Source organism: Equus przewalskii, chromosome 2, assembly GCF_037783145.1.
Source record: "Equus przewalskii isolate Varuska chromosome 2, EquPr2, whole genome shotgun sequence".
NCBI classification, from domain to species: Eukaryota; Metazoa; Chordata; class Mammalia; order Perissodactyla; family Equidae; genus Equus; species Equus przewalskii.
In genome coordinates, this window is record NC_091832.1 from 14,196,976 (window position 1) to 14,224,274 (window position 27,299).

At 51.9% G+C, this 27,299-nt stretch overlaps 2 protein-coding genes across 18 annotated transcripts in view; both read right to left on the reverse strand.

Moving 5' to 3' along the window:
• Window positions 1-4,060: 4,060 nt before the first annotated feature.
• ARTN (artemin) lies at window positions 4,061-8,907 on the reverse strand. 10 transcript variants are annotated; one of them, XM_070609868.1, is made up of 5 exons: window positions 6,912-8,907; window positions 6,650-6,744; window positions 5,498-5,624; window positions 5,061-5,199; window positions 4,061-4,985 (listed from the first exon to the last, which is right to left on the reverse strand). In XM_070609868.1, the coding sequence occupies exons 3-5, from the start codon at window positions 5,555-5,557 to the stop codon at window positions 4,504-4,506; spliced, it is 681 nt and encodes a 226-aa protein (XP_070465969.1). In that variant the 5' UTR covers window positions 5,558-5,624; window positions 6,650-6,744; window positions 6,912-8,907; the 3' UTR covers window positions 4,061-4,503. The 10 variants fall into 10 exon arrangements, with proteins under 10 accessions (XP_070465969.1, XP_070465963.1, XP_070465960.1 ...); XM_070609862.1 differs by having other exon boundaries at window positions 5,498-6,744; window positions 6,912-7,059; window positions 7,495-8,906; XM_070609859.1 differs by having other exon boundaries at window positions 5,498-6,744; window positions 6,912-7,059; window positions 7,275-8,906.
• Window positions 8,908-9,960: 1,053 nt separating this feature from the next.
• Window positions 9,961-27,299, reverse strand: part of ST3GAL3 (ST3 beta-galactoside alpha-2,3-sialyltransferase 3) — a 197,219-nt gene continuing 179,880 nt past the window's right edge. For 7 of the 8 annotated variants that reach the window (XM_070609912.1, XM_070609910.1, XM_070609913.1 and 4 more), the window contains 3 exons: window positions 16,901-17,047; window positions 16,556-16,702; window positions 9,961-11,225 (listed from right to left, as the gene is read on the reverse strand). In XM_070609912.1, coding sequence (XP_070466013.1) covers window positions 11,136-11,225; window positions 16,556-16,702; window positions 16,901-17,047 — 384 coding nt within the window. In that variant the 3' untranslated portion in view covers window positions 9,961-11,135. The remainder of the gene's footprint in view (window positions 11,226-16,555; window positions 16,703-16,900; window positions 17,048-27,299) is intronic. The other variant, XM_070609917.1, reaches the window with a different exon arrangement.

Genomic DNA, 27,299 nt, shown 5'->3' on the forward strand with positions numbered 1-27,299 from the left:
ACTGGAGGGAGCTAAGACTGGAGACAAAGAGGCCAGTTAGGAGGATTAACTATAAACCATCCCAAAAATCATGCAGGCTTAAACAGACGAGCACTGGGAATAGAGAAATGAGGATGGACTTGCAAGATCTAAGGAGCTGAGGACCAGTGGGTAAGGAAAGTGATGAAGCTCAAGGAGTCTAGGATGTTGCCCAAGTTTCTGGCTTGTGTCACTGGATGGAGGTTGCTGCCATTCAGTGAGGAGGGAACCCTGAGGAGATTTAGAGGCTGGAGAGCAGGGAAGCCCATTGATATGAGGCTCAGAGAGAGGTAGAGCAGGGCCGAGAGTGGATCTGAAGGAGTGAGCAGAAGATATCGGGGACAGATATGTTAAGTTTGAGGCTATGCAGATAGAAGTATTGGAAATACAGGCTGGGAGCTCAGGAGAAAGGTCTGGGCTGGAGATACAATGTGAGCATCATTGGCATGGAGGAGACAGTGTTGCTCCAGGAGAGAGTATAATGGGAAGAGAGGAAGGCCTGTATCAGGCCACGAGGAACACTTAAGAGGCAGAGAGAGAAAAGGAACCCCGAAATGGTCTGAGAATGAGCAGAGGGGTGGAAGAAAAACCAGGAGAGTATGGGATTGAGAGGACAAGTTTTCAAGGAGGGCTGACAAAGTTGAGCGCTTCTGAGAGTTCAAAGGACTAAAGGCTGAGCAGTAGCCTTTGAGGTTAGTAATGTTGAGGCCCGTGGTGACTCAGCAAGAGCTCTTTAGTGAAGGAGGAGAGGTGGAAGCAGACAATATAGATATTTGTATTTGTGATATATTTGAGCAAGTTTAAATGTGGAGGGAAAGGAGGAATTCAAGAGAATAAAAGTTGAAGAATGGGGAGGCTTGTACCTAATTGAACAGAGAGCCCTGATATGGGGTCCTGAGTACAGGTGGAAGGATTAATGGAGCCAGAGGAGGACATTTATAATAGTATGTAGAGTAGGGCATCACACCTCGAGGGCCATGGACTCCTAAGGACTCTCTGAATGAGCTTCAGAAAGTCTGTGGACCACCTGTTTACCAGATTTACACATCAGTGGTTTTTTCAGCATTTTGTTGGGGGAGAAGCTCCTTGGCTTTTATCAGGTTCTCTTGAGGACTGTCAAACTCCGAAGCAGGTTAAGAACCACTCCTGTGAACAAGAAAGGTGATCGCACATGGCACAGATTCGCCTAGATCTTTTCTCTGATCTCTCTGCTTTCTACCCAACCTCTCCATTTCAAGATGAGACCTTAGCTAGTCGGTTGGCCCACACACTCTGTGTCGCAGGGGTCTGTAGCCAGGGGAATATGGCAGTCCCTGGACAAGAGGGGAGGAAAGCCATTGGCAAGGGCAGGGGGAGCACGTGGAACCCTGAGCCTTGATTCCTGACTGCAATGAATCTAGAGGGAAGTTTTGGGTGCTCCCTGAAGCTGAAAAAACTGTCATTTCAAAGCCCCCTGTAGTTTTCTGTCTTGCCAGAGGTGGTGACCTGATACCCCTTTAGGGGAGACCGTACTGTAGTTCCCAGGAGACCACTCAAATGGGCAATGTAATTTTGCGAATGTGAAACAAAGACGGCAGTCAAAAATCGAGATACCACAGCCACCTGTGGCCCCGGGAGTTAAAGCACTCTGCCTGGTGAGGTCACATGCAAGGTGACCTCTGCTGAATTGTAGGCAGAGATGTGCAGCTCCATAGCTTGTTTCCTTTGGGGAAAATAGCTTTACTTATTTATTATTATCTATACATTTTTTCTAAAAAACTTATCTTTTTTTTTTTTTTTTTCAGGGAAGGATTCACCCTGAGCTAACATCTGTTGCCAATCTTCCTCTTTTTTTTTTCCTCCCCAAAGCCCCAGTGCATGGTTGTGTATCCTAGATGTAAGTCATTCTAGTTCGTCTATGTGGGCCACTGCCACAGCATGGCAACTGACAGATGGGTGGTGTGGTTCCATGACCTGGAAGTGAACCCCAACCACCGAAGCGGTGAGCACAGAACTTTAACCACTAGGCCATCAGGGCTCGCTCTACTTATTTATTATTTTAAAGAGGGATTTGGGTTTTTGTGAGCTGCAAACTGAGGCCAGTTCTTGTGGAAATGTGTTCCTCTTGGAGAAGTTGCTGTTTCATCTGGGACTTTGTGAGATGTTGGGCACAATGTCTCTGGGGCCCAGAATGCAGCCTTAAGTTGGGGGCAGACCTGACTCCCTCAAGACCTGGCAGTTGGGGAGTGTTGAGAGCCAGCACCTTTGGCTCCGGCTCTGACCTGGCTCTCTCGCTGTGAGCATTGTCAGAGAGGGCCTTAATCTGTCTCCTTTAAGTGGCTCTGAGAGCAGAGAAGTCCACTGAGGGGCAGGCCCTACAGGGTTTGGGCACTAGGTCAGACTTTCAAGTCTTTCCAGCAGGGGCCCCCTGGGCCCAGTGACACCGGAATTGACAGGATGTCCACCCTTAGCCAGGACCAGGGCCAGGCCTTTGTGAGGTGTCTGCAAACTGCATGGCACTGGTGCGATTTTCTTGGTGGGGGTTGGGTGGTTGAAGACTGAGGATCCTGAATCAGTTTGGAGGCAGAGACGGGTAAGGGGGTGTTTGAGGGCACCAGGAGAGCACCAAAGTTTGGGGAGCACCTGGAACTGGAGCAGTGAACACAGAAGAGAGGGAGCACAGGCTCGTTGCCCCTCCTTGACCAAGAAGGCACATGGCCATCAGACACCTCTTGCCAGCTCCTCACTCTCGCCTGGGTGAAGGGGGCATCTGTGCCGGAGCAGGCAGGCCCCTAGGCAGTGTGGAGGGCATTGCAGTCAGTAGTGTCCAGTGCCCGAGGGACCCCCCTCCGCCTGCCTCACTTGGGGTGCTCTCATACACCCTGGCTGCAGCTCCTGGCCCTGTGCTCACAGCTGCCGAATCCACCTCCAGCCCAGACCTCCCTCCTTGGCTCCAGACTCGCATAGCCCACTGCCTCCCGACAGCCGCTCTGGGTGTCCTGTGCTTCCTCAGACTCAGCGTCCTTTCCAAACACATGTCCCCCTCTTATTGCCAAAGAAGACAATATAGGACAAATTCATCGGGCCCAGGAAACAAGGTTTCACAGGACACGCAGAACAGCTCAGAGGGATTGCACTGACTTTTTGGACATGACTCTGGGACAGTGTGGAAGGCTAGGGCTGGCACTAACACCTATTTCCTTCCTGATGAAGGTGTGTACCTCTTAGCTTCTTGTCCTTTTTCATCCTATTTGCCAAATTGAATTTAAATAATGATTTACGTAATTGTTTATTTATTGTCTGTCTCTACTAGTCTAAGCTTAAGGGCAGAGATCTTGTCCCTTTCACTTCTGTATCCCTGGTGTCTGTCTACCGAGCATCTGGCATATGATAGGTACTTAATAATATTTGTTGAATGAATAAATGAATATCCTTGTTCATCACCCAAGATGCAGGTCCCTCTGGGACCTTCAGTCCTTTCCTGCCTTCTTGTCGCCATGATGCTCCATGCTTCATCCCCCTAAATCAACCTCCCATTGCACCCTCTTGCCCACCCTCAGCCTTTTCAGATGCTCTCTTGCCCTGGGCTGCTTCATGGAATGTGGGTAGTGAGCTCCCCATGCTGGACCATCTACAAGCATAGGCAGTGTATGCACCTGTCAGGGTCCCTAGAGGGTGGCACACTGATCAGTGACAGTGGGGTGGGGCATTGTGTGGTTCTCTGTGTCTTTACCCATTAAGCAAAGCTCCCAGGATGCCTGAGGTCGCAAGGATAGTGCTTTCTCCACTGGTAACCCCAGGCTCCAAGCGCTGGGGACTGTGCAGGGGGTGGAGAGCTGGGCTGCTGAGACTGGTGAACACACCTTTGCCACTCACTCTCCCTGTGTTCCATGTCCCCCATGTCCCAGAGCGGCTGGGTGGGGGCAAGCAGTTGGAGATCAACGCCAGGCCTGTGATTGCAGAGTCAGCCTGAAGTCGAGTGGCACGGTCAGGGCATGATCTCTATCCAGCTTCTTCTCCCCATCCAGCCCCCACTGCGCAGGAAAGGAGCCGACAAACCACAGAAGTAAATAAATAATTTAGAAAAAATAAATAGGGGTCCAGCTCCCACCGGTAAGTACAAGGCCCGCTCTAGCATAGGCCCTTCAGCAATGCAACTGCAATACGTCTCCTCCGAATTTTGTTCCCCCAGGGCCTGGACTGAGGCTGAGACCTCAGACACTGCTGGGTTCTCCAGAGGAGTCCTGGGTCCGTGGCCTGGTCAGTGCCAGAGTCTGTAGAAGTGGGTCCTAAGGTCTCCACGGCTGAGGTCTCTGGTGTCTGTAGGGCTGGGACTGGCAGGGTGAGGACCCTGGGGCCACTGGTCAGTCGTCCCTCCATCTCTCGAGGGTTGATGTCCATCACTCATCTCCGGTTGAGGCCCCTGGCTCGCGGGGTCCTGCGGGAGGGCCCAGGCAGGCAGATCCAGGGGTAGGGGTGCAGTCGGCAAACCCCGGTAGGGAGCGCTCAGCCCAGGCAGCCGCAGGCGGTGGCTGACAGGCGCTCCACGGTCCTCCAGGTGCTGTTGACGTCCATGAAGGAGACCGCCTCGTAGCGCGTGGGTCGGCAGCAGGGCTGGCTGACGGGCCGGGAGCCTGGGGGCGGCCGCAGGGCCCCGGCGCCCAGCAGGCTGGCCAGGCTGAGGTCGTGCGGGGAGCGCGCGCGGCGGCAGGAGCCGCTGCAGAAGCGGAAGCGCACCAGCTCGTCGGAGCGGTGGCCCAGGCCGAGCGCGCGCACCGGCACCAGCTGCGAGCGCAGGCGGCAGCCCCGCGCCCCCGCGGCCCGCGCGCGGCTCCCCCGGCTCGCGCGGCCGCCCCGGGCCCCGGCACGCGCCGCGCGGCCCCCGCGGGAGGGCGCGGGCGAGGGCGCGGGCGGCGGGGGCGCGGGCCGGGCCGGCTGCGGCGACGGCCGCCGGGGTCTTCCGCCGCACACGCGGGCCGCGCGGCCCCCTGGAATGAGACGGAGTCATGGGCGGGGTCCCGGGCCAGCCCCCGCCCGCCCCCGCCCCTCGCCCTCTCACCTACCGGGCAGGTGGCCGGCGGGGGGCGCCGGGACGGGCGCGGGGCCTTCGCGGGTGGCGGGGCTGCGGGACGCGGGGCCCAGGGAGGCCTCGGCGACGCTGCTCAGCAGGGCCAGAGCGGCCAGGGTTGGCCACAAGGCCGGCTGCGCAGAGAGACAAAGTGGGGCCTCAGGGAGGAAGAGGGCACCCTGGTGGGCTCGGGGTGGGGGGAGCTCAGGAAGAGCTGACGTTGGAGCATTATGGGTCGGCGGCCTCAGAGAGCCCAGGGGAGAAATCACCGGAGGGCATTGACCTTCCTCCGTTGTCCTGGTCCCTCCCTGACCATTTCCCCTCCCACTTCTGATGCCTGCCCAGGCCAGGCCACGCCACGCCCCACTCTCCCTCCCCAGTCAAACCACCTTTCCTCGAGACCGGGTGGGAGTCCCTGGGAGAACCACTCACCAGCCGCCTAGGCCGAGGCCCGTGGGGCGGCACAGAAGGGCCTCCACATCCAGGTTCCATCTCTGTCACTACCAAGAGCTCCCATCAGCCGCAGTTGACCTGTTTCCCCACCCTCCTCTTGAGGCAGCTTCGAACATTGAAAGATGGGTTATCCTTTGAGCAGCTCATCCCTCCACTTCCGTTTCCCCAGGTGAGGAACAAGGGGCTTGGGGAGCTAGACTCGACCCAGGAGGACGAGAGGGAGCTGCATGGAGAAACTATGTCTTGGCACTTTGCATCTGTGCCCTCTTTCAGTCCTCACAACTCCACGAGGTAAACGGTGTAATCTCCATTTTCCAGATGAGCAAACTAGGCTCAGAGAAGCTCAGCGACTGCTAAGGTCCCAAGGCTAGGCCCACACAGCAGGTGGGGGGAGTCTCTTTCCCCAGGACCTTCCTGCTCTGTGCTGCAGGGCTGGAGCTGCCAGGATTGGCTGGAGAAGGGAGTAGTTGGACGCCCTCGTCCTACAGTCTTCTCTCCAGGCTGCAGAGGAGGAAGTTGTGGCCTGGAGAAGAATTAGGATGCTTGCTGGGTGACCTGAGAGTTGTCTGACGATCGTGAGGCCCAGGCCCTCAGCCTGTGCAGCCCACCCAGCCTGCTGCACCTTGCTCCTCTGTGATTCCTATCTGGACCCAGAGCCCCCTCAGTTCTCTCTTCTGACCACAAATGGTGGGGGCTGATAGGTCAAGAGCATGGGGGCCTGGGCCGTGGCTCTCTAGGGCCACCAGGGGGCAGCATCCGCCAAACCTGCAGACTCAAAGGAGGGTGGGCTTTTCCCGACACTCAGCCAGACTCAGGCCCGAGCAACTCCCAGGAGGGCCAGCCAGGCCTCCATACCAGCCTGGTCTCTGAGAGCTGGGCCAAGTCTGTCCCATTCCAGCTTCCTGTGGATCTGGCAGCCTGGCCCTGCTCCTAGAAGTTCGTCCCATGAGCCATGCTTCCTGAGCTCAGCCAGCCTTTCTGAGTCCCACCAGCCTTCATGAGTCCACATTGGCCGGCACTCCCAAATACTCCGGGGCCCCAGAGCCCTCATGAGCCCTCAGTAACTGGCCAACTCTTGGGTCCCAGCCGTCACCTTCACCCCCACCCCCAAGCACACAGAATGCCTCATACCTGTGGGCTGGATCTCCCAGGCGTCCCTGGTGAGGTCCTTCAGGGCCAAGTGTGATCAGCTAATTGAAAACGGGCCCTGAGGGGCCAGGCTCTCACTGATGGAGGGAAAGCAGGGCAAGGCAACTTTAAGGGCCCCCTGCACTAGGGGGAGCCCAGGAGTGGGTCTCTTGAGGGCACCTCGGGCCCTCTCTTACCCTCCCAGCCATCTGAGGCCTTTTGGTCCTCCAGCCCTTGCCTCCCCATCTGCCAGCCCCATACTCACCACGGGAATCCTGCGCCGTGTTCTTCTAGGCACCTTTCCTGGGACCAGTGCCGGGCTTTCCCCCGCAGCTCAAAAGGCTCATGCCCAGGACTATGCACCTGGCAGCGCCTTTTAGCCAAAAGTGTGGCCTTGGCAGCCAGTCTGTGCCCTGTAGCAGCAGTGAGAGCCTCACATTACAGCGGGCTGGCAGGGCGTCCGCAGTCGGACCAGCGACAAGAAGGACTGAGGGGGCTGGGAGGGGCGGAGAGCTGCGCATTGGGCCCAGGAGAGGGAGGATGTAAGAAAAGAGTGGAGGGGAACTATTCTGACTGCTCCCCCTAAACCCAGGGCTGGGACGAGGGGTGGGCAAACAGGTCAGCTTACCGCGGGTGCAGGGCCCTGGGTCTGGGACGCAGGGAGGGCTGGGGCCCGAGGGACCTGCTGCTGGTGGAGCCCGTGGGCCGTGTCTGGGGGCCGGGCCCAACTCCATCCCTCAGCAGTCTCCTGCCCGCCGCCGTCCGGTGTCAAATTCCAGCCCCGGCGTCACCGGATCCCGGGGTGGGGCCCGGAGCGCTCCCGCCCCGCCCCACCTTTCTGGGCTCACCTGGCTGCTCCACCCGCCGGGGAGCCGTCCCCGCCTGGCTCCGCTAGGTCCCCCAAGGTGGGAGGAGGAGAAGCTGGGAAGGGCCCCCGGGACGCAGGGTGGAGAACTCCGGCGGCGGCGATGCGCGGACACTGGGCGTTCAGAGTTTGTGGACACGCGAAGTAGGGAGTTGAGAGGCCGGGCTGAGGGCGGGAGAGGGAGAGCGAGGGCGGGGACGGAGGGACAGGCTGGCCCCTGCCTTGGGCCACTGGCTGTCCGGTTCGCGCCGTCCCCGGTCCGGCTGGCCGCCCTGCGGTGACTGCTCTCCGCTGTCTGATCCGCCACAAGTTTGTTCTCTCAGCAGAGCCACGGAACTCGCTGGCTCGGCGCGCACCGCGCCGGGGCTCTCAAGGGCTAACCCTGCTCCAGCCGCTCCCCCGCGCCCACCGCTCCCCTCCCGAGCGGCCGGGGCGGAGTAGAGACACACCTGCAACTCCGCTCTCACCCGGCACAGCGGGGCAGTGCTGGTAGGAGAAGGTGCCCAGGGCTGAAGAAGGGGAGGTCATGGAGGAGAGACATTTGCGCTGAGGTTGAGGTAGGGGCTGGAGGGTGGTATTCTGATGCCTAATGATAGCAATTTGGCAGGTGAGGTGGAGGTTGGGTGACTAATATGGATAGAGGTAAGGAAAGGCCAGATCCTGTGTGTCATCTTAGGGAGTCTGGACTTAATCCCAGTAACTCTGGGGACCACTGAAGGGTTTCAGGCAGTAGAATGGTGTGATTAGACATGCGTTCCAGTGACTGACTCTGGCTGCGGTGGTGGGGATGGTTTGGAGATATGTCTGGAGGCTGCTGGGAGAGAGAAGTCTGAAGCAGAGCTGTGGGGAGAGTGTGGGGCTACCCAGCCTCTTCCAGGACCACACCTTTTTGAAAATTCAGTTGTGCCTGCTTGCCTGGGGTGAGGGGTAGGACAGACAGAGGCATGCCGTTGGCCTAGGTGACCAGGTGGAAGGGATGCATTCTGGCAGCTGGGGCTCCCTGGAGGAGGGGCAGGCTGGGGCCAGGTGCTCATGAGTTCAGTGTTGGACCTGTCGAGTGGGAAGGATCTGTGGATCATCCTAGTTGAAATGTTCAGGGAGCAGCTGAATTTGTAGCCTGGAGCGAAATGGGGTGCAGATGGCAATTCGGGAATTGTCAACCAACTGACAACTGGAAGCTGTGGGTGGGAATGAAAGTGCTCAGGGAACGTGGGTGGACCAGCTATGCCCTGACTATGCACCAGAACAACCTGTGGACCTTTTAAAACTACCCACATCTGGGCCCCACCCAAGACCTCAATCAGAGTCTTGGGGGTGGGCATGTGCAGTTTTCCAAACTTGCATAGGTGATTCTGGGGTACGGCCAGGGCTGAGAACCACAGCTTTTGTGAGAGCAGTTTCTGCACAGTGATGGGGATAAGCCAGCTTGCAGAGAAGTGCTTGGCGGGGGCGGGGGAGGGGGGGGGGTTGCAGTCCACAGGCTTGACAGGACCCCTTTGGGACAGGAGGCCAAGCGGTGAGTAGCTCTGCTCTCTGCTACCTCCTACAACCACTGCCCAGATGGGCTGGCTTCCCTGGGTTTGCCTGTCCCTCAGTTAGGGCCTTGCTTTCCCCTCAGCTGAGGAAGCTTCTGCCTGAGGACAAACCACAGCGGTAGGGGCCATATGGGAAGTTGGTGGTCCTTGGGATGGCCTGGACTCTTGGATTGGGATGGAAGGTAAGAGGCGAGGGGCCGGCCAGCCCCACCGACTGCCACAGTGGCAGCTCTGGCAGGAAGCTCCCTCCATGGTCTCAGGTGTAGGTATGTGTTTGCCCATTCTCAAGCCTGCCTGGGATGCTGGGGAAGGGAGGGATCAGATTCCAGGATTCTAAGGGGGTAAGGTGTTGGGGGATGTCCTTTCTGATGTTCACCAGAGGGGCCTAGAGCTGGGCTGTGCCCTCCTGTTCTGTGCAGGAAGAAGGGGTCTGGGGGACAGGGTGTGCCTGTGTGTTAAGGGTGGGGCGGGGCATGTCCTTTCCAGGGCTCAGCTGGAGATGCCAGGAGTGGGTTAGGTTTGTGGGCCTCTGTGTGTTGGGGGCTTGGTGGTGTATCTTTCCTGTGCTTGCAGGAACCTCTGTCCCTGTAGAGCTGAGGCTGTAGTGACCCAGAAGTGCTGTCCTAGGACTGTGGCTTCAATCTCCTGCCCTCTGGCTCCTTTAGGAGGCACCAGGGTAGACTCTGGGGCGTGCCCTGATGCTCACGGTTGGCAAAGAGGGTGCAGGACTGTGTGGGACAGGAGAGGCTCCAGAAGCTCCTAGATGGCTACCCAGGTCCTGCAGTTGACATGAGAATTGAAAGGGTCCCAGCAATCCATAGGCTGGAGAGATGGCCCTTGGGTTTAGCATAGTTGCTGAGGCTCCAGGTTCCTGTTTCCTCCAGGAAAGTCAGAGAAAGCAAGAGAAGGCCAGGTTCAGGGAAGAACTTTATTGCTTCCATGGTGGCTGCCCAGGACTGCTGCCCACAGCCTGGGTAAGGTCCTTGAGCCTCGCTTCCCTCTGGTCCAGGCTAAAGGCAGAACCCCAGGACCTGACAGTCTCATTGTTAAAACCCAGAACAGGGACCGATGCTGTGGCTGAGTGGTTAAGTTCACGCACTCCGCTTCGGCAGCCCAGGGTTTCACTGGTTCGGATCCTGGGCGCGGACATGGCACTGCTCATCAGACCACGCTGAGGCAGTGTCCTACACGCCACAACTGAAAGGATCCACAACTAAAATATACAGCTATGTACTGGGGGGATTGGGGGAGAAAAAGCAGGAAAAAAAAACCCAGAACAGCTGCCAAGCTGGTCAGCCTGGGCCTGGGGCACCGTCTTATGGATCAGTTGCGGTGGTGGGGGGGGGGGGGTGGCGGGGAGGGTTGCCTGGGGCTGTCTTGTTGGCTTAAAGGATGGCTCCAAGGTTTCCCTGTGGGACAGCTAGGGGCTGGTGAATGGGAATATCCCATCTTCTCCCCAAGAAAGGCCAAACAGCATCGTGAGCTGAAGGGGGCTGGCATGAGATCCTATCTATCTCCCTGTAGCTCCGGAGCAGGGTACAGGCTAGTTTCAGAGTGGGGCACAGGCTAGTCCTGGCTCTCCCACTCTACAGGGAGCCCACTGGTACCGCTGCCTGATGGGCCCTCTACTGGGCCTCTTTCTGTAGGGCAAGTAGACCACACTGACATCTCCAACCTTATTTAAAAATAAATTATCCCTACCCTCCCCCCAACCCAAATTCACAAAATGATAATACACCAAACACTGATTGGAGAAATGATCCCAGCAGCAGTCTTGCTGCCTAATGTCCACCTCCTGCATGCTGGGCCTGCTAGGCACCGCCAGTAGCCTCCCGGCCTTCTGGCTCCAAGGACCTAGGCTGAGACTGAGGCTGAGTGCTGGTCTCTGAGGCTGGCCTCTGAACAGACACAGCTCTGGGTGCCCCGCCAAGGCCTCGCCACCCCTGGGGCCACTTGGCACTGTCCTTCTCTGGGTATGAAGACTCCTGTGCCTCTCAGGCAGAGCCAGACCGAGGCCAATGAAGTGGGCAGGTGGTGGTGGCTGCTGCTTGCTCCTGGCAGTGCATGGACCTCTGTGGCCATGCCCACCTCAGATGCCACTGGTTAAGTCAGTGATGACATGCGCTTTCACCAGCTTCCGCAGAAAGTCTTTTTCTCGCTGAATATTGTGTGTCCAGGACTGGAAGGAAAGAGATGGAGAAGCGATCAGTTGGGCAGCCCAGGTGGCTGCTGGGACACAACCCCACTAGAACGTGCCTTCCCAGGGCTCAATGCCTTCTTCTGACCAGCACCCTCCAAGGTTCTGTAACTGTGGAAAATCTGCTCTAGAAATGCCATAGCTCATCTTTTCCTTTCCTTGGACTTGGAGAAAATAACCTTCTAATCTCTTTCCCCATCCCAGGAAAACTATGTCTCTTAACTTCTTCCTCCAAGTCTTAGGAGATGTACGCTTTCCAACCTTGTTCCCATGGACTTCAACTCTTCCTTGTCTGGCAGCACATCCGGGGCACCTAGGTCCTAGGCACCTTGAGGACAGGCAATGTGAGTCACTTAGGCCCAACCCGGGTCTGGGGGGTGGGCCCTGCTGGAAAGAGAACCATGTATGGTGGCTTAGTCATTATCCGGTCTGAAGCAATCCACTCTCCAGGCCTGGGGGCAGCTGATGAAATCCTGCCTCTCAGGTCAGAGGAGCCAGGGGGCCAGAGAACAAGAGGCTCATCTTACTGTTAATGTGGAAATTACAGGGAAGATGCTGCCTTCCAGGGCTTCCCTGGGGGAAAACTGTACCCAGGCTCAGGTTCTTTCCTATCCCCAGTACTCTCACCAGGAAGCTTTGATCACTAAGTCTCTCAAAGAATGAAAAAGAATTGAATGAATGAATGAAAGCCAACAACCTTATCATAGTTTGTACCCAACTGACCACTCTGTTGCATCTGTCAGCACTGAGCCTCGCACAGTGATATTAACAGCCACTATTTACCAGTACTAAGAACTTAAAGCTCTGTCTGGTCCTTATTTGGATCTAGTCAACCTTCTCCAACCTTCCAAATCTTATCAATCTGAAACTCAGGCAAAATTCCCTATGTTCCTCTTCTCTGAACATTCCTCATGCTAACCACAATCCTGACTGCCCCTAAGGACTGCGTCCGACAGACACACTCTCAGTGGCGACTCTTCCCCCACATCCGCACTCCACCGAGCCTGGAGGTGGGCAGGGTCCTCCTCACCCTTTATTGCTGCGTCCACACAGCTGTCCCTCCATACTCCCTCAAACCTCTGGCTCCTTTCAGGCTCCTGTCATTACACTCTGCCGTCTGCCGTCTGCCAACTGGCCCTCCTTGTTGCAGACCCCTGGGTAATTCACCCTCCTTCCTTGAAGATTCAAGCATCTGGCTTGGTGTTTCCCTTTGAAGGCAGGGACTGTTTGGCCCAGAGTAGGTGCTCAATCAATATGTGCTGAATGAAATGAGATATTATAGGTAAACAGAGGCATGGAGGAATGGCAGGGCCAGGATCCAAGCAAATGTGGAAACTCATGCAGCTCTTTACTTTAATCTTAACCCTTCAGCACTCCCCAGGAAGAAGAAGTAACCAATCTGATGGGTCAGTTTCAAGAACACCCACTGGGAGTTACCGAGGGTTGAAAGGTCAGCAGAGGACTGGATATTTGACGATATTAAGGAATTATGTTAATTTTTTAGTGTGATAATGGTATTGTGATAATAAAAAAATAGTCCTTATCTTTCAGAGAGACTTTACTGAAATATTTGTGGCTAGAATGATATGATATCTGAGACTTGTTTCCAAATAGTCAGTGTGGAGGGAGCATGAGAGGAAGAGATGAAACAACACTGGCTGTGCGTTGATAATGGTGGGAGGGGGGACAGGTATGTGGAGTTCATTTTATTCTTCTCTACACTTATGAATATGTTTCACAATGTTCACAATACAGGAGCACACAAAAAGTCTGCTTTGAGGCGTAGCGCTCTCAGACCAGACAGTGCCACCTCTCTGGTGCTCTCTTCCTAATTCCTCCTTCCATGCAGACAGCACAGGAGCCTACTAGAGGTCTCTGCACAACACTGTCTACACTGTCTGTGGGCTGGGGCAGGACTCTGCTAGTCCCAGGTCCCTAGCATCCCTGATTCTGGATGCAGATGTCCATCCCATTCACAGTCCACACGCTCAGAAGAGCCTTCCTTCTCACAGCTCTTTTTCTATCTTTATCTCTGGCTTCTTTTCTGTCACCCAGCCATGAAATATTGGCGCACCTAGGGTCCCGGCCCGAATGATCTGCACCTCCTACTCTACTGTCTCCCTGGGAAATCTAATCTGCGCCTGCCTGTCTCTGAACAAGTGGTTGTGCTCAGAACTCACAACTCTACATTTCCAGCCCAGATTTCTCTGCTGTGGCAGATTCCTGTATGAACCCACTTCATCCTCCAGCTACTACTCAGGGCCTCTCCTCCCCTTCTCATCCAGGCCTCCCCAAAAGAGCACTAACTATGCGCCACACTTGTGCTCTGTCTCGCCTTTGCTCACTGTTCAGCTCCTGACTTGGGCTCCTGTGCCACCACTCTTTTGAAACTGCTCTCACTGCAGTCAGTGGGGACCTCCTAACTGGTACATCCGATGGCCATCTCCCAGGACTCATCTTACTTTACTTCTCTGCAGCACTGGACATTGTAGACACTCTCTTTGCAATGCTGCTCCTTTGGTCCCCATGACCCATCTTCCTAATTCTCCTCTACTTTCTGTCTCCTTTATGAATTCCTTTGACATCCCTTACATATCCCCCAGCATTCCATCCTTGTTTCATGTGTCTTCACATCCCACATACTCCCACTAGGCCTGGAGAATGGGCTCATCAGTTGAGTGGAGGTGAAGCAATGGTGAGGCCAGAGCGCTGAATGGTTCACTTGACTACTGAAGACAACCTCAGGTGACAACAGGGATCCCAAACCCAGACACCAGCATTTTCAGTGAATCCTCATCCAAAAGGTGGGAAGCTAGTAGTAATAAGTAGAGGTAAAAACATTAACATTAATAATAATGGCTACATTTATGAGTGCTTACTAGGTGCCAGGCCTTTTTCACACATTATTACATCTAATCTTTCCCAAATCTAGGAGGTATGTGCTCTCCTTACCCCTTTTATTGATAAAGGCAGGAAGGTACAGCGGGCTCTGAGCTCAGGCCTTTGATTTCGTAGCCTGTGCTCTTCAGCATGCTGCATGGAGGGGGTGCAGCGGATGCCGTGAGCCTCACAGTCAGACGGCTCTACAGGATGGGGGGCAATGGCCTGAAAACTGAGAGACGGCATGTGGAAGAAAGGACAGCCTCCACCACAGGGCTTCAGGGAAGGTGCTGTCCTTCTACCTCATGCCTGCATTAAGGCATTAGCCTTGCTGATTTAAAATCCTGTTTCTTACCTCTCTCTTCTCGTCGTCACTGAACGGTTCAGTTCAAGAGTCTCTGCCTCTTGCCTAAACTGCTCTGACAGCCGCCCAGCCAGTTTCTATTCCTGCCTTGCACTCCTCTAGTTCATGCTGTGACCACCGTGACCCTCCTAAATGCTAATCTCCAGCCTAAAATTCTTCCATGGCTCCCTCCTGCCTTCAGAGCAAAGTCCAAACTCCTTACTAGGGCAGAGAAAGCCTTTCATGATCTGGCTACTGCCTATGTCTATGGTCTCTCACCTTCTGTCTAAAACTTTTAGATAAGGTTTACATAACAGGAATATGTAAGAGACCAAAGATATAAGTAAACAGAAGCCAAGAGGCGGGTAAAAGTTGTGAGAGCAGTTTGGAGTGGGTGCTGGCTGGGGACAAAGAAGATGCATGAAGAGAGGCAGAGGTGAAAGATCCACAGGGTCATGGTAATAATGAGGCAGGGCTGGAGCCACTGCTGAGGGGGATAAGACAGCTCTGGAGCTGTCCTGGACCCAGGATGGGCGTCTCACTACCAAACCCCATTCCAGGCAACAGGAGGCCCAGCTGTAAGGCTGTTTCTGCTTTCCCATAAGATTTCCAAGTCTCTCTTATATCTGTGAAATAATGCCCAATAACTTGAGGTAGCCTGAATGAGCCAGAAAAACATGAAACAAGAGAGACGGTAACTGAAGCCATGGGTGGGGATGTACATCTCCCCGAGAAGAGCTAAGTGAGAAGAGAAAATTATCTAAGATGGAGCCCTAGCTAATGCTGATTCTTAAGGGGTGGATTGAAATCAACGACACTGAAAAAGAGAATGAGAAAGACCGGCAAGTAAAATAAGAGGAACACTAGAAATTACTGGCTCAGAAGTCTAAGCAGGAGAGAGTTTCAAAGAGGAAGGCGTGGTCAATATAAAAAGCGTTTCTGAGATACTAGGAAAGATGAGACTTACATTTCTTCACTGGATTTGGCAGCCTTGAGGTAAGTCACTGGTGACCTTGGTGGGAGTCATGCCTGGTGAAGGGGGAAGCCAGGCTGTGAGGGGCAAAGGGCCCAGCAGGAGTGAGGAATGCACAGGGGACAGAGTCCCCACTGTGGCTTCAGTTTCCTCACTGGAGGAGGAAGGGTGGATGGGAGCTTTCGGGGAACATAAGGTTCTGGAACAGTGTGGTGGGGGTTGGAGAAGGGCAAGTAAAAAGACTGATGAGCAGGGATGAGGGCTAGCTGAAATTAGGACTCCTACATTTATAGAACCATGAATCTGCACAGATGGGAAATTTCCTCCAACAACCCCCACCACCCAGATGGAGGAGGAGAGAAGCTGCTCAGAGCACTGGCCCAAGATGTCCGGGTTCCAGGCTGGGATCAGTGGAAGGCTAGTGGTGGAAGTGAAGGGTGTTCTAAGAGGGGTTCAGATTTTCTACATGGAAAATCTTGCTGTGAAGGGAGAGATGCGAGGAGAGGCTGACTGACAGGCTGGGAGAACTTCAATGCTTCTTGAACTCTAAGGTACATGAACATATGGCTCATCTAGGAAGCAATTCTATGTGATAAAGAACTTTAGTGCTTGGCCATGGAAAAGGGGAAGAGGAACAGGGGGCGTCCTGGGACTGAGAGGCAATGTCTGTGGGTTGTTTGAGGGGGTAAAGAAGTCCTGTAGGGGAAGGGAGAAATTGCAGTCAAGAGGATGGCTCTGAGCTGGTGCCAAGATGAACAGATGATGGCTGGGGAACAGCCAGGAGGGCAGGTGCAGGGCCAGGGCAAGGAGAGGGCCAGGGAGGGAAAGTTCAGGGAGGAGGCTGAGGGAGAGGGTGCTGGGCTCACAGGGAGGCTGGGAAGAGGGGCACAGAGGATGCTTGGTGGTTAGAGGCCTGCAGGCAGGGATGTACATCTGGTGACCCAACTTAGCTGAGGGTGGGGCAGAGCCTTCCTGGGAGCTCTGGGCAGCCAGATCAGCCACTGGCTCATCCTTTCATCGTTCATTTGTGCACACGCAGTCAGAGTCTGTCCTTTGTGCTGGAAGTATCTCCTCCCTCAGCCCTGCCCAGGGACTGCCCCATGCCCAGCTCCACACCTCTTTGATGGCGGCCATGCGCACAGTCTCATAGTAGTGCAGGGGTGCGTTGGGCGTGCTCATGTCGTAGCCAAAACCTGCAACTGCCACCTCATCACAGCCGTGTAGTGCCATGGTCACTGCCACACTGCCAAGGGTCGGGATGTTCTGGAGGAGGAAAGGAAGGAGGTGCAGAGTTCAGCTGGAAGGCTGAGTTAGGCTGAGACCCTCAGCCAAGCTCCCCAGAGCCAAGCTCCATTCCTGAGGACTGAGCCCTCTGTTATTGCCCTGCCACCCAGTTGTTCCCTCCCAAGGCACCTCTGACCCACTTGTCCTCTTCCCTCTCCCAGGACCCAGCTATCTCACCCCCCGGCCCATGAGGCCATTGTTGAAGGGCAGTCCGATGAGGTTGAAGGCAGCCTCCTGGATGAAATACGGGTTGAGAATGCGAATCTCAGGGGGCTCCTTGGGCACTCGAGTGGCCACAGATTTCCAGAAGCCATCCAATGCACTCTGTAGACAGCATAAGTGGGCATGAGCTGGGCACACACTTGCAATGGGACTGGGTGAGTGGCAGGGACCCAAAGTGTGTACAGGCCAATGAGAAACAAGGCGGGGGCATGAGGTGTATCTTGGGGAAGCTGGGGCATGTGGAATAAACACGGCTGGTAGAGAGAGGACTCGGTGTGTGGTGGAGACACAAGGTATGTGACAGAGACAAGGGTATGTGGTGGAGAAGAGTGAGCGTGTAGTGATGCCACAGTGTGAAATGGAGGATACAAAGTGAGCTGCAGGGCAGGGCATGGTGTAGGATGCTGGGGTGTGGTGCTCTGGCCTGAGGGGGTTCTTGGGCCAACAGGAAGACCTAACAGCCCAGCTGTCCCCCCTCCCCTTCGCAGCTACTGAGGGGCCCTGGAGGAGCCTGCCCTCTCTCTAGTATCTGCTCTGCTGGGCTCGCCTCCTTTCCTTTCTGTTGTCTTCTTGCTCTCTCAGTCAACTGTTCTAAAGTGACCCTGAAAAATAAAGACAGAATGTGAGCTGGTATGGCACAGCAGAAGAATACTCAAATCCCAGTTCTGCCACTAGGTGTTGGGTGACTTTGGGTAAGCGACAAGCTCTCTGAGCTGCCATTTCTTTTCTGTTTTTTTTTTAAAGATTGGCACCTGAGCTAACATCTGTTACCAATCTTTTATTTTTTTTCCTTCTTCTTCTCTCCAAAGCCCCCCGGCATATAGTTGTATATTCTAGTTGTGAGCGCCTCTGGTCGTGCTATGTTGGACGCCACCTCAGCATGGCCTGATGAGCAGGGCCATGTCCACGCCCAGGATCTGAACCAGCAAAACCCTGGGCTGCTGAAGCCAAGTGCGTGAACCTAACCACTTGGCCACGGGGCCGGCCCCTGAGCTGCCATTTCTTCAACTGCAAAATGAGATCATTCTTCCCTGAGAGACCTCAGAATAGTACTGGAAAGGCATCAGCTTTGAAACATGACATCTCAGTGTCCATTACAGGGCCACAACTTCCTCTCCTTCCAACCCTCTCCCTCCCTCTAGTCTGTCCGACCAGTGACATCCCCCCCATCTGCTCAGTCCATGAGCCCCTCTCAGTCTAGTCCTGGAATTATGTCACTTCAGCTATTCTCTCATGAACTCCTTGAACCCCCTGCCCCTTGCCCTTCTACTGCCCTAGCCCAGGAAAACCCTGAACTTGGGATCAACCCACTCATCTACCTTGTCCACCCTTATGACCAGGCTTCTGAGTACTGCTGGAGAAAGTCACAAATAAGCCCTGAAGACTGGAGGCATTACCAAACCATGGGCTCTAACCCATTATTTCCAGGGAGTTTGTTATTAGCCTAGAAAACCTAAAGGAATCAACTAAACTTAAAATGGATAGAATAATTTAGTAATGGGATCTGTATTCCAATAGGAAATAGTTATCAGATAGAATAAAAAAGAGATCCCATTTGCAATCCTACAAAAAATATCAAATGCTGAGCAATAAACTTAAATATGTGGAGCCTATAGTAAAAAAAATCTATAATCCTTTATTGAGAGATATAAAAAGATGACCAAAAAAATGGAAGAGACAAACTATATCCTTGGATAGGAAGGGTGAATATTAACACAATGCCAATTCCTCCCAGATTAATGTAGGCTTAACATAATTCTAGGAAAAATCCCAGTAGGATTTATTTATTTATTTGAAATTTACCAAAAGGATTCCAGAAACTCATCCAAAAGCTCTAACAGTAAAAACAGTCCCCCAAATTTAATTAGATATTAGAGTATATTATGAATTTTCAATGACTAAAACAGTGGCAGACATATAAGAATCAATACAAAGATCAGTGAAACAAGATAGCCCAGAAGCAGATCAATATACAGTCATGCGTTGCTTACCCATGCGGATACATTCTGAAAAATGCGTCATTAGGCGATTCTGTTGTTGTGTGAACATCACAGAGGTACTTACACACATCTATGATATAGCCTACTACACACCTAGGCTGTGTGGTACTAATCTTATGGGACCACCATCATATATGCGGGCCATTGTCGACTGAAACGTTATACGGCACATGACTCTGTGTGTGTGTGTATACATATAAGCTTGGGTTATGATAAAGGAAGCTTCACCATCAGTGGGAACAAGAGGATTTTCTCAGCAAGTGATATATGAAAATTTGCTATTTAGAAAAAAGATCCATTTACTTCCTCTCCTCACACCATACACAAAATAACTAAATGCTAAAAAAGTAAAACTAAAAGAAAATTTAGATGTATATTTTATCATTAAACTTCCTAAACATCAATGCAATGTTAGAAATAAAAAGATAAACAGATTTGACTTTGTAAACACTTTTAAGTGTTTTGGTACATCAAAAATATAATAAGCAAAATTAAGAGGGAAACAAAAAAGTGGGAAAAATTTTGCCGCAAATAATAAGAAATACATATTTTAAAAACTCATGAAAAATCAATGACACCCCTAAAAATGGGAAAAGAACATGAAATAGGATTAATAAACATGAAAACACTTAACAGTGACAAAGAAATGCAAATTAAAATAACAAGATACTATTTTTTATCTTCTACAAGAGGTATGTGTGTGTGCATCTGTAGATCTTAGTGCTTGTGGTGTATGCTGAGGTAGAATTCTCTGCACTGCCAGAGGAGTAAAGTTTGGTATAGCCTTTCTAAAAAGCAATCTGAAAATATGTGTCAAAAGCCTCAACGATGTTTGTACCTCAGGACTGCAACATTTCTCTTCTAAAAGTAATCAGAGTGGTGAAGACCTTTGTAAAAATCTGTTTATTACAGTGTTATTTATAAAAGTGAAAAACCAAAAAAAATCCAAAGGTTGACAATAGAGGTTTGGTTAAATGATACATGTATATAACTGCATGTCATAGACATCAAAATTATGTTTTCTAAGAGTTTTGTCACAGGGATGTATCATGATCTATATAACCAATCCTCTGTTCTTGGACATTGAAATTGCGTCTGGTTTCCCCAGACCTGCTCCTCCTCCTGTGTTCCCTAGCCTCTACTGTGCATCCAGTCTTCCAAACCAGGAACCTTGAAATTGACCTTACATTCTTCATCTCTCCAGCCCATCCTGTCCTACTGGTTCTTTTGATTCTATCTTCTTAGAATCCCACAGATCCATCCCTTCCTCCCAAACCCACTGCTACCACCTGAAGTTAAGGTCTCATCATCTTTCAATTGGACCATCATAATGACTGGTCATTTACAGCGTCTGTCTTGTTGACTGCTAAATACCGCAGAGCCCAGTAGAGTGACTGGAACATAAATGGTACATAACAATTGTTGAATTCCATTCATTTACTCAACAAACATGTAATGAGTGCCTAGAATGGGCCACCTCTGCCTCTGAGACCACTTTCCACTCTCTGCCTCAATGATCTTTCTATTTACAAACCAGATCACATCACCATTGCCCACATGAGCTCTGAGCTTTTTAGCCACTAAGGCCTGCCTGCCATTCCAGTTTCCGTTTCAGCCCCTCTGAAGTCCCCACCTGCTAATTCACGCCTCTATGCTTTTGCTGTTGCTGTTCCTTCTGTCTCTAATGGCCTTCCCATCTCTATCCATCTGATCCACGCCTACTTGTTTTTTAAGACTCAGCATCTCTTCCTTCCTCATGTCTTTCCTGACCCCCTTCATCCCAAGGTAGAAATGACCTCTAACCTTTGAGAGGTGATAAAATATAGAGTTAAGATCTGCTATGCTTTGAACGTTTGTGTCCGCCTCCCCAAATTCATATGTTAAGCACCTAATGCCCAAGATGATGGTATTAGGAGGTGGGAGCCTTTGGGCGGTGATTAGGTCATGAGAGTGGAACCCTCATGAATGGTATTAAGGCCCTCATAAAAGAGGTCCAAGAGAGATCCCTTGCCCCTTCTCCCAAAAGAGGACATAATGAAAAGATGACTGTCTAACCAGGAAGCCCTCACCAAACACCAATCTGCCAGTGCCATGATCCTGGACTTCTCAGCTTACAGAACCGTGAGAAACAAATTTCTGTTGTTTATAAGCCACACAGTCTGCCGTATTTTGTTATAGCAATCCGAGCTGACTAAGACAGAAGATCCTTGGGCCCGGATCCAACTTTACCTCTGGTCACTCACTGTGTGGAGACCTTGGGCAAGGAACTTACCGTTTTCTTACAGATAAACCAGGGATACTAACAGTATTTATCTTATGGGCTGTTGTGAGAATTAAATGAGGTAATTCAGGCTGAGTACCCAGCTCACAGTCAATGGTACACTGGTGGTGTGTTATGACCCTCCGCCCCACAGGCTAGGGGCTCACATCAGATTCGTTTCTGTGGCCCAGCTCAGCACCTGGCAGCGGGTGTTAAAGGAGACGTGAAATCCACCCACGGCTCCTCCACTGCCCTCAGCAGCAGCAAAGGGCTCCCCACTGGTCAGTACCTCTTCAGGCATGTCTTCCGCTGCCTTCAATGGACTGTCTCTGCTTCAGCCACTTCCTCCTCGTGTCTCCCCACCTCCGTGGCAACATCTCTTTCTCTGGTAAATTCTATCTGTCCTCTAAGGGTCAGCTCAAAGTATAGGCTCTTGGGGCAAACAAGTCTCAGCCCCAGTGAGACCGAGAGAGCAGACCTCAGACCACCTTCCTCCTCTGTCTCCCTCTCTACGTCCAGAAGAAGTGTGTGTGCAAGGGAGGTAAAGGTAGAGATAACATGACCAGGAGGAAAGGGAAGGCTGGAGAAATGGCCAAGATCTTATGCAGAACTGGGGAGAGGCCCCTCCTAGGAGGACCAGATGTGGACTGAAAAGAACGGCAGGTGCCAGCCTGTGCCAAGTGAGGCACTGCCCCTGTCCCTTCTCCAGAGACTGAGGCCCCAACAATTCCCCACCTGGGGCTCCTGCCCATGCCTGCCCCACACACACCTAAAGAGGAGAAAGCACAGGGGCTGCTCGAGATCGGTGGAGAGAGCCAGGAAGGGGCACAGCTAGGGGGTAGGGGTGTGTGTATGGGCTTCAGGCCAGTTTTCACAGACATTATTTATATCTCTTCAACTTTTACCCACTTCACAGGTATGGGACCCAAGATGAAGCAATGCTCAAGGTCATGTGAGTGGCTGTGCCAAGACTCAAACCTGAGCGTTGTGACTCCAAGGGTGTTCTTTCTGCCACACCATGCATTATCATCACTATTGTTCTCCCTCAGGAAGTCTGGGGGCCTGGGGTCAAGGGTGAATGAGACCACCTTTCTTCCCTCCAGGAGCTCTAAGGTGAGTTAAGGATCACTCTGGTTGGTGTCCCACACCTCATTTCACAGAGGGGACTGAGGCTCAGAGATGCAAGGGGAAGTGCCTAAAATCCACATGCAGCTGGGGAGAATCTAGGCGGGATCCAACTTCAGAACCTGGTTCTTTCTGTGACTTGAGATGCCCTCTCTGAAACAATGTCTCTTGGCTTTTCCCGTGTGCTAAAAGTCCCATATGTAACCACTGTGTGAAAGTGTAGGAAATTAGCTTATTATCTCAAACCCCCTTTGAGAATCTGACCAAAGCCCCAGCGGGGAGGGAAAAGCTTCTGCCTCTCTTTCCATCTTTACTCTTTCCTGTGAGAAGAAACGACTGATCTGACTGCTTAGATTTAAGGATGTGTGTGTCACATTTAGCAGTATGAGATGAAGTTACACACACACACATAGGTTTTTGAGTCCCTGCTCCTCCTATGCAGCAGTGGGGACGCTGAGGCAGAGCCTGCCTCCTGGTCTCTGCCTCTGCTCACCGCGTGCTGAGAGCTCTGAAGCTCTTACTGCCTTAGGGCCAGCAGCCAGCAGCAGTGGAGAGTCATGCTGGGACTCTGGGGACAGGAGCCTTGTGCTTGGGTCTCAAGTCCCAGAGAGCCCAGCTTTAGAGCACTGGGAACCAGCACAATGAACAATTCAGTGCTGATATTTCATTTTTTTCCCAGCTGTCACTGTCCTGATACAGAGCCTCCTCAGGAATTTCAGAGAAAGGAGGAACAATAAGACCAAGATATGATTTGGGCATCGCCGCGTTTCCCCAGCCATAAAAATATCAAGAACCAACAAAACTTCAGCCTGTCTCCTAAAATAACAGCTATGGCTCCTCTTCTCAGAAAAACATACACAGGCACACACACAACATATCTTGCATACTACTGAAGAAGGTCACAGAATCCCTGAAGTCAAGGGGATATGCTGACTTCAGATTAAGAATCTCTGGGGGGCTGGCCCCATGGCCAAGTGGTTAAGTTCGCGTGCTCTCCTTTGGCAGCACAGGGTTTCGCCGGTTTGGATCCTGGACATGGACATGGCACCGCTCATCAGGCCATGCTGAGATGGCATCCCACATGCCACAAGTAGAGGGACCCACAACCAAAAAATATATGACTGTGTACCAGGAGGGCTTTGGGGAGAAAAAGGAAAAATAAAATCTTAAAAAAAAAAAACAAAAAAGAATCCCTGGTATAGGGGCCGGCCCCATGGCTGAGTGGTTAAGTTTGTGCGCTCTTCTTCGGTGGCCCAGGGTTTTGCCGGTTCGGATCCTGGGCGCGGACACAGCACTGCTCATCAGGCTATGCTGAGGTGGCATCCCACATGCCACAAGTAGAGGGACCCACAACCAAAAAATATACGACTGTGTACCAGGAGGGCTTTGGGCAGAAAAAGGAAAAATAAAATCTTAAAAATAAAAACAAAAAAGAATCTCTGCTATAGGGTAAGAAGAGATGAGAACCCAGAACAGAATTCTATAAACACCAACGTTCAAAAGGTAGGTGGATACAGAGGAGGCTGTGGAGGAGACTGAGAAGGAACACTAAGAGAGGTGGGAAGAACTAAGGAGAGTGTGATGCAGTGGAAGATGATGGGCCTTGGAGTCTGGAAACCCTAAGCTCACATCCTGATTCCACATCTGTGTGACCTGGGGCACGTCACACAATCTCTTTAAGCCCTATGCATAACAGGAGTGACAAGACCTACTTCCCAGCTAGTGTGAGGATTAAATGAGATGCTGTGCATTTTACAGCATCTGGCACCATGTTTGGCACACAGCAAAAGCCCAATCATTCTTATCGATGATGAGTGAGCATCACAGAAGCCACGAGAGAGAAGCAGAGGGTGTGTCAGATGCCACAGAGAGGCCAGTGCATAGACAGACATACATTCAAATGGGGGAGCCAGCTTTTCCCTCTGGTTCCCTGTAGGAGGGCAGTGGGCGCTGGAGGCCTTCCTGCTGCTGGGTGACACACCCAAGCCTGCCACCAAACATAGCCCCATCCCAGAAGGCTTCTCACATCGCATTTCCTTGACCAACAGGACACAACATAGAGGCCTATAAAGCCAGTCAGTGATGCTGTCCCTGGAATGGTCAAACCTCTCCTCAAGGCCAGCTGTGGGCTGCATTCTTGGCTGAATCCCTCCTCTTCCAAGAATGTCCCTGCTTCAGTGAAGTCTGGACCTAGCTCACCCGTGGGAGCCGCCAGGCTCCTGCTGCTGCACCTTGTTCTGCTCTTGTCAGAACAGCCAGGAGCAATAGGGAAAAGCGCCGGGAAGAAGGTGCCTTCCCCGCTAGGCTCCTGCAGTGTTGCCATGCACCCTTGCAGGGTTCTTCCCTGGCAGCCTCTTCCTCCCTCTCTGCCGGGAGAGAAGCAGTCTATGTGCCAAGATGAGGAGTCTGGGGATAGGGAGACTGACTATGGGCTGGCTTTGTGCAATCAAGAGTGGGGCAGATGTTGCACTCCTTCTCTCCCTGCTCCACTGCCTTAGGACAGGTCACCAGCTCTCACTGGGGTCACTCTAATAGCCACCAAGTCTCCCTGCCTCCATCCTGCCTTCCTTCAATTCATTCACTTCTCTGCACAAATCTGATCTGACACTCTCAGGGCTAAAATCTTCAGTGGCCTTCTACTGCCCACTGAGACAGCTTGTCAGGATAATTAAGAGCATAGGTCTGGTTTTTGTCTTCCTTATTCAAAAGGAGTTCATAATCCAGTGGAAAATACAGGACTGTGTACAAATATCTCAATACATGGTATAATTATTATGATGTGAGAAAGAGCTGACATATCGAAAAAATGTTCACATGCATAGTACATAAAATGGGAGGAAGAGCAAGGTGACATACTAAGAGAACCAGAAGCAAAATGAAGAAGAGCTTGAAAAGAAGGCTATTTATAGATGTAGATGTTCCAGAGCTCATTATTAACCTGGATCAACCAATCAACAAATAAATACAGGAGTGCCTGTTATATATATATAAGTCATTTACTTTTTGTGCAAATATATTCTATAATATCTTACACAACCAACATCCCTCAAAACATTGATTACAATCACACAAAAAGAGACCTTTAAGAACATCTGGTCCAGTCCCGTCCTAAAGAAGCCAAGGGCCCAAGAGGGTTGTTTTCTTCTCCAGTCTATTTCTGGAGGGATCCAGCCACCATCGCTCATCCTCAACAACCTAGATTCGCATCCTCAACGTCCCTTGACCTTCCCTTCTCCCTGATCCCTAGGAACCAAGTGACTACCAAATCTGTGGCTTCTGTGCCGATCCATCACACAACTGTATCCTTCCCACCTTCAGGCTCTTCATCAGCTCACCCCTCCTTGCAGACTAGGCTGCCCCAATAATTCCATAGGTCTGTTTTTGAACCCTGACACCCTAACTACTAACTCTGTGTCCCTAGGCAAGTTCTTTTTTTTTTTTTTTGAGGAAGATTAGCCCTGAGCTAACTGCTGCCAATCCTCCTCTTTTTGCTGAGGAAGACTGGCCCTGAGCTGACATCCATGCCCATCTTCCTCTACTTTATATGTGGGACGCCTACCACAGCATGGCGTGCCAAGCAGTGCCATGTCTGCACCCGGGACCTGAACCAGTGAACCCCGGGCCAAAGCGGAACGTGCGCACTTAACCACTGTGGCACTGGGCCAGCCCTGCTAGGCAAGTTCTTTAACCTTTATAAGTCTCATTATCCTCTTCTATAAAATATGGGAAATAGGAAGTTCCTACTTCATAGTGCTATGACAATTAAAAGTCACACACATAATATGTTTGGTACAAGGTCACCTCATTAGCTTCTGCTATTATTAGTCTTCAGGATAAAGACCAAGCTCCTTGATGTGAGTTTGTCTTAGAAGACCCTTCACCATCTGTCCCCCGCCTACCCAGCCTCAACTCCAGTCATTGCCCCTCCATCCATTCAGCCTCATCCCTAACATTCATGGGGCCAGGGATAAAATTACAAATGGATGTCCACGTACCATATGTCTAAATTCTAGATTCTAAATATTTGAAAGATAAATCAAGGCATCAAGCTGTTAAATGAAATATATTCTATCCTCCCTTGAAAAAAGACCTGGAAGGCCCAGTTTGAATTTAGAATTCTGACTCCTGGAGATCTGTGCTGGACCGTGCTGGTGTAGGAAGAGCTAGCCATAGCCTGCCTCCCTTCTCTTTCCACCCTGGTCCCACTTCACACCATGAGAAGTATTGTACACATGTGTGTGGATGCCCTAGCTTTCAAGTTCTGCTCACAGCCTCTGCAAACAGCCCTCCTTTGGGCTAGGAGTACGCACAGGGAGGTGTACTCTGCCCTCAGGAGGATGAAAGTAGATTAGGCATTACAGGGAAAGAAATTGTTAGGTCTCCAGTACCTGTTAACGGTCTAGTAAGGGAGGATGGGCCTGGAGTGGGTATTTCCCTCTTGATACTGCATATTCCTCTCTACTCCATGGCAAAGGGTGTGGCTGGAGGAAAGCCAGAATGGAACCCAGGACAACCCAGGTCTAAGGGCAATACTGCACCCATGCCACACACCAGTTACAGTGAATTATTTTTAATTCATTAAATATACCACACGCATTGCCAATGCTATTTTCTGTGCCAGAAACTTCATCTTCATCTAGCCAACTTCTACAAGAAGAGGCTAGAGTAAGCAGCTTGGTTAAGGCCCAAGGCTTACATAAGTGTCCTGGAGGCCAAGAAATGGGGTGGCCAGGCCTTCATGACCAGGGTGGCATTTGTTGCCCTGTGCCCAGGCCCTGACGCTCTCCCTGACACACCCACTCCGGGGCCCTGTGCCTGGGCATTCTGCCCAGCAGGCAGGCAATGCTTGCCTTCCTGAATCTCACTTCTCAGAAGGTGATCATCATCCTCAGATGAGCACAATGAGTCAAGTGTTGTCATGTGCACTGTCTCACTCCCTCCTTATAGCAGTATAATAGGGAGCCATGCA

What these genes read in the sequence shown, in the direction of transcription:
- ARTN (XM_070609869.1), bottom strand. Translation starts at nt 5,557, where the DNA reads ATGGAACCTGGATGTGGAGGCCCTTCTGTGCCGCCCCACGGGCCTCGG. An exon ending in GGCCTCGGCCTAGGCGGCTG is followed by an intron (nt 5,200 to 5,497) that starts GTGAGTGGTTCT and finishes CTCTCTGCGCAG; the next exon opens with CCGGCCTTGTGGCCAACCCT. An exon ending in CCCCGCCGGCCACCTGCCCG is followed by an intron (nt 4,986 to 5,060) that starts GTAGGTGAGAGG and finishes GTCTCATTCCAG; the next exon opens with GGGGCCGCGCGGCCCGCGTG.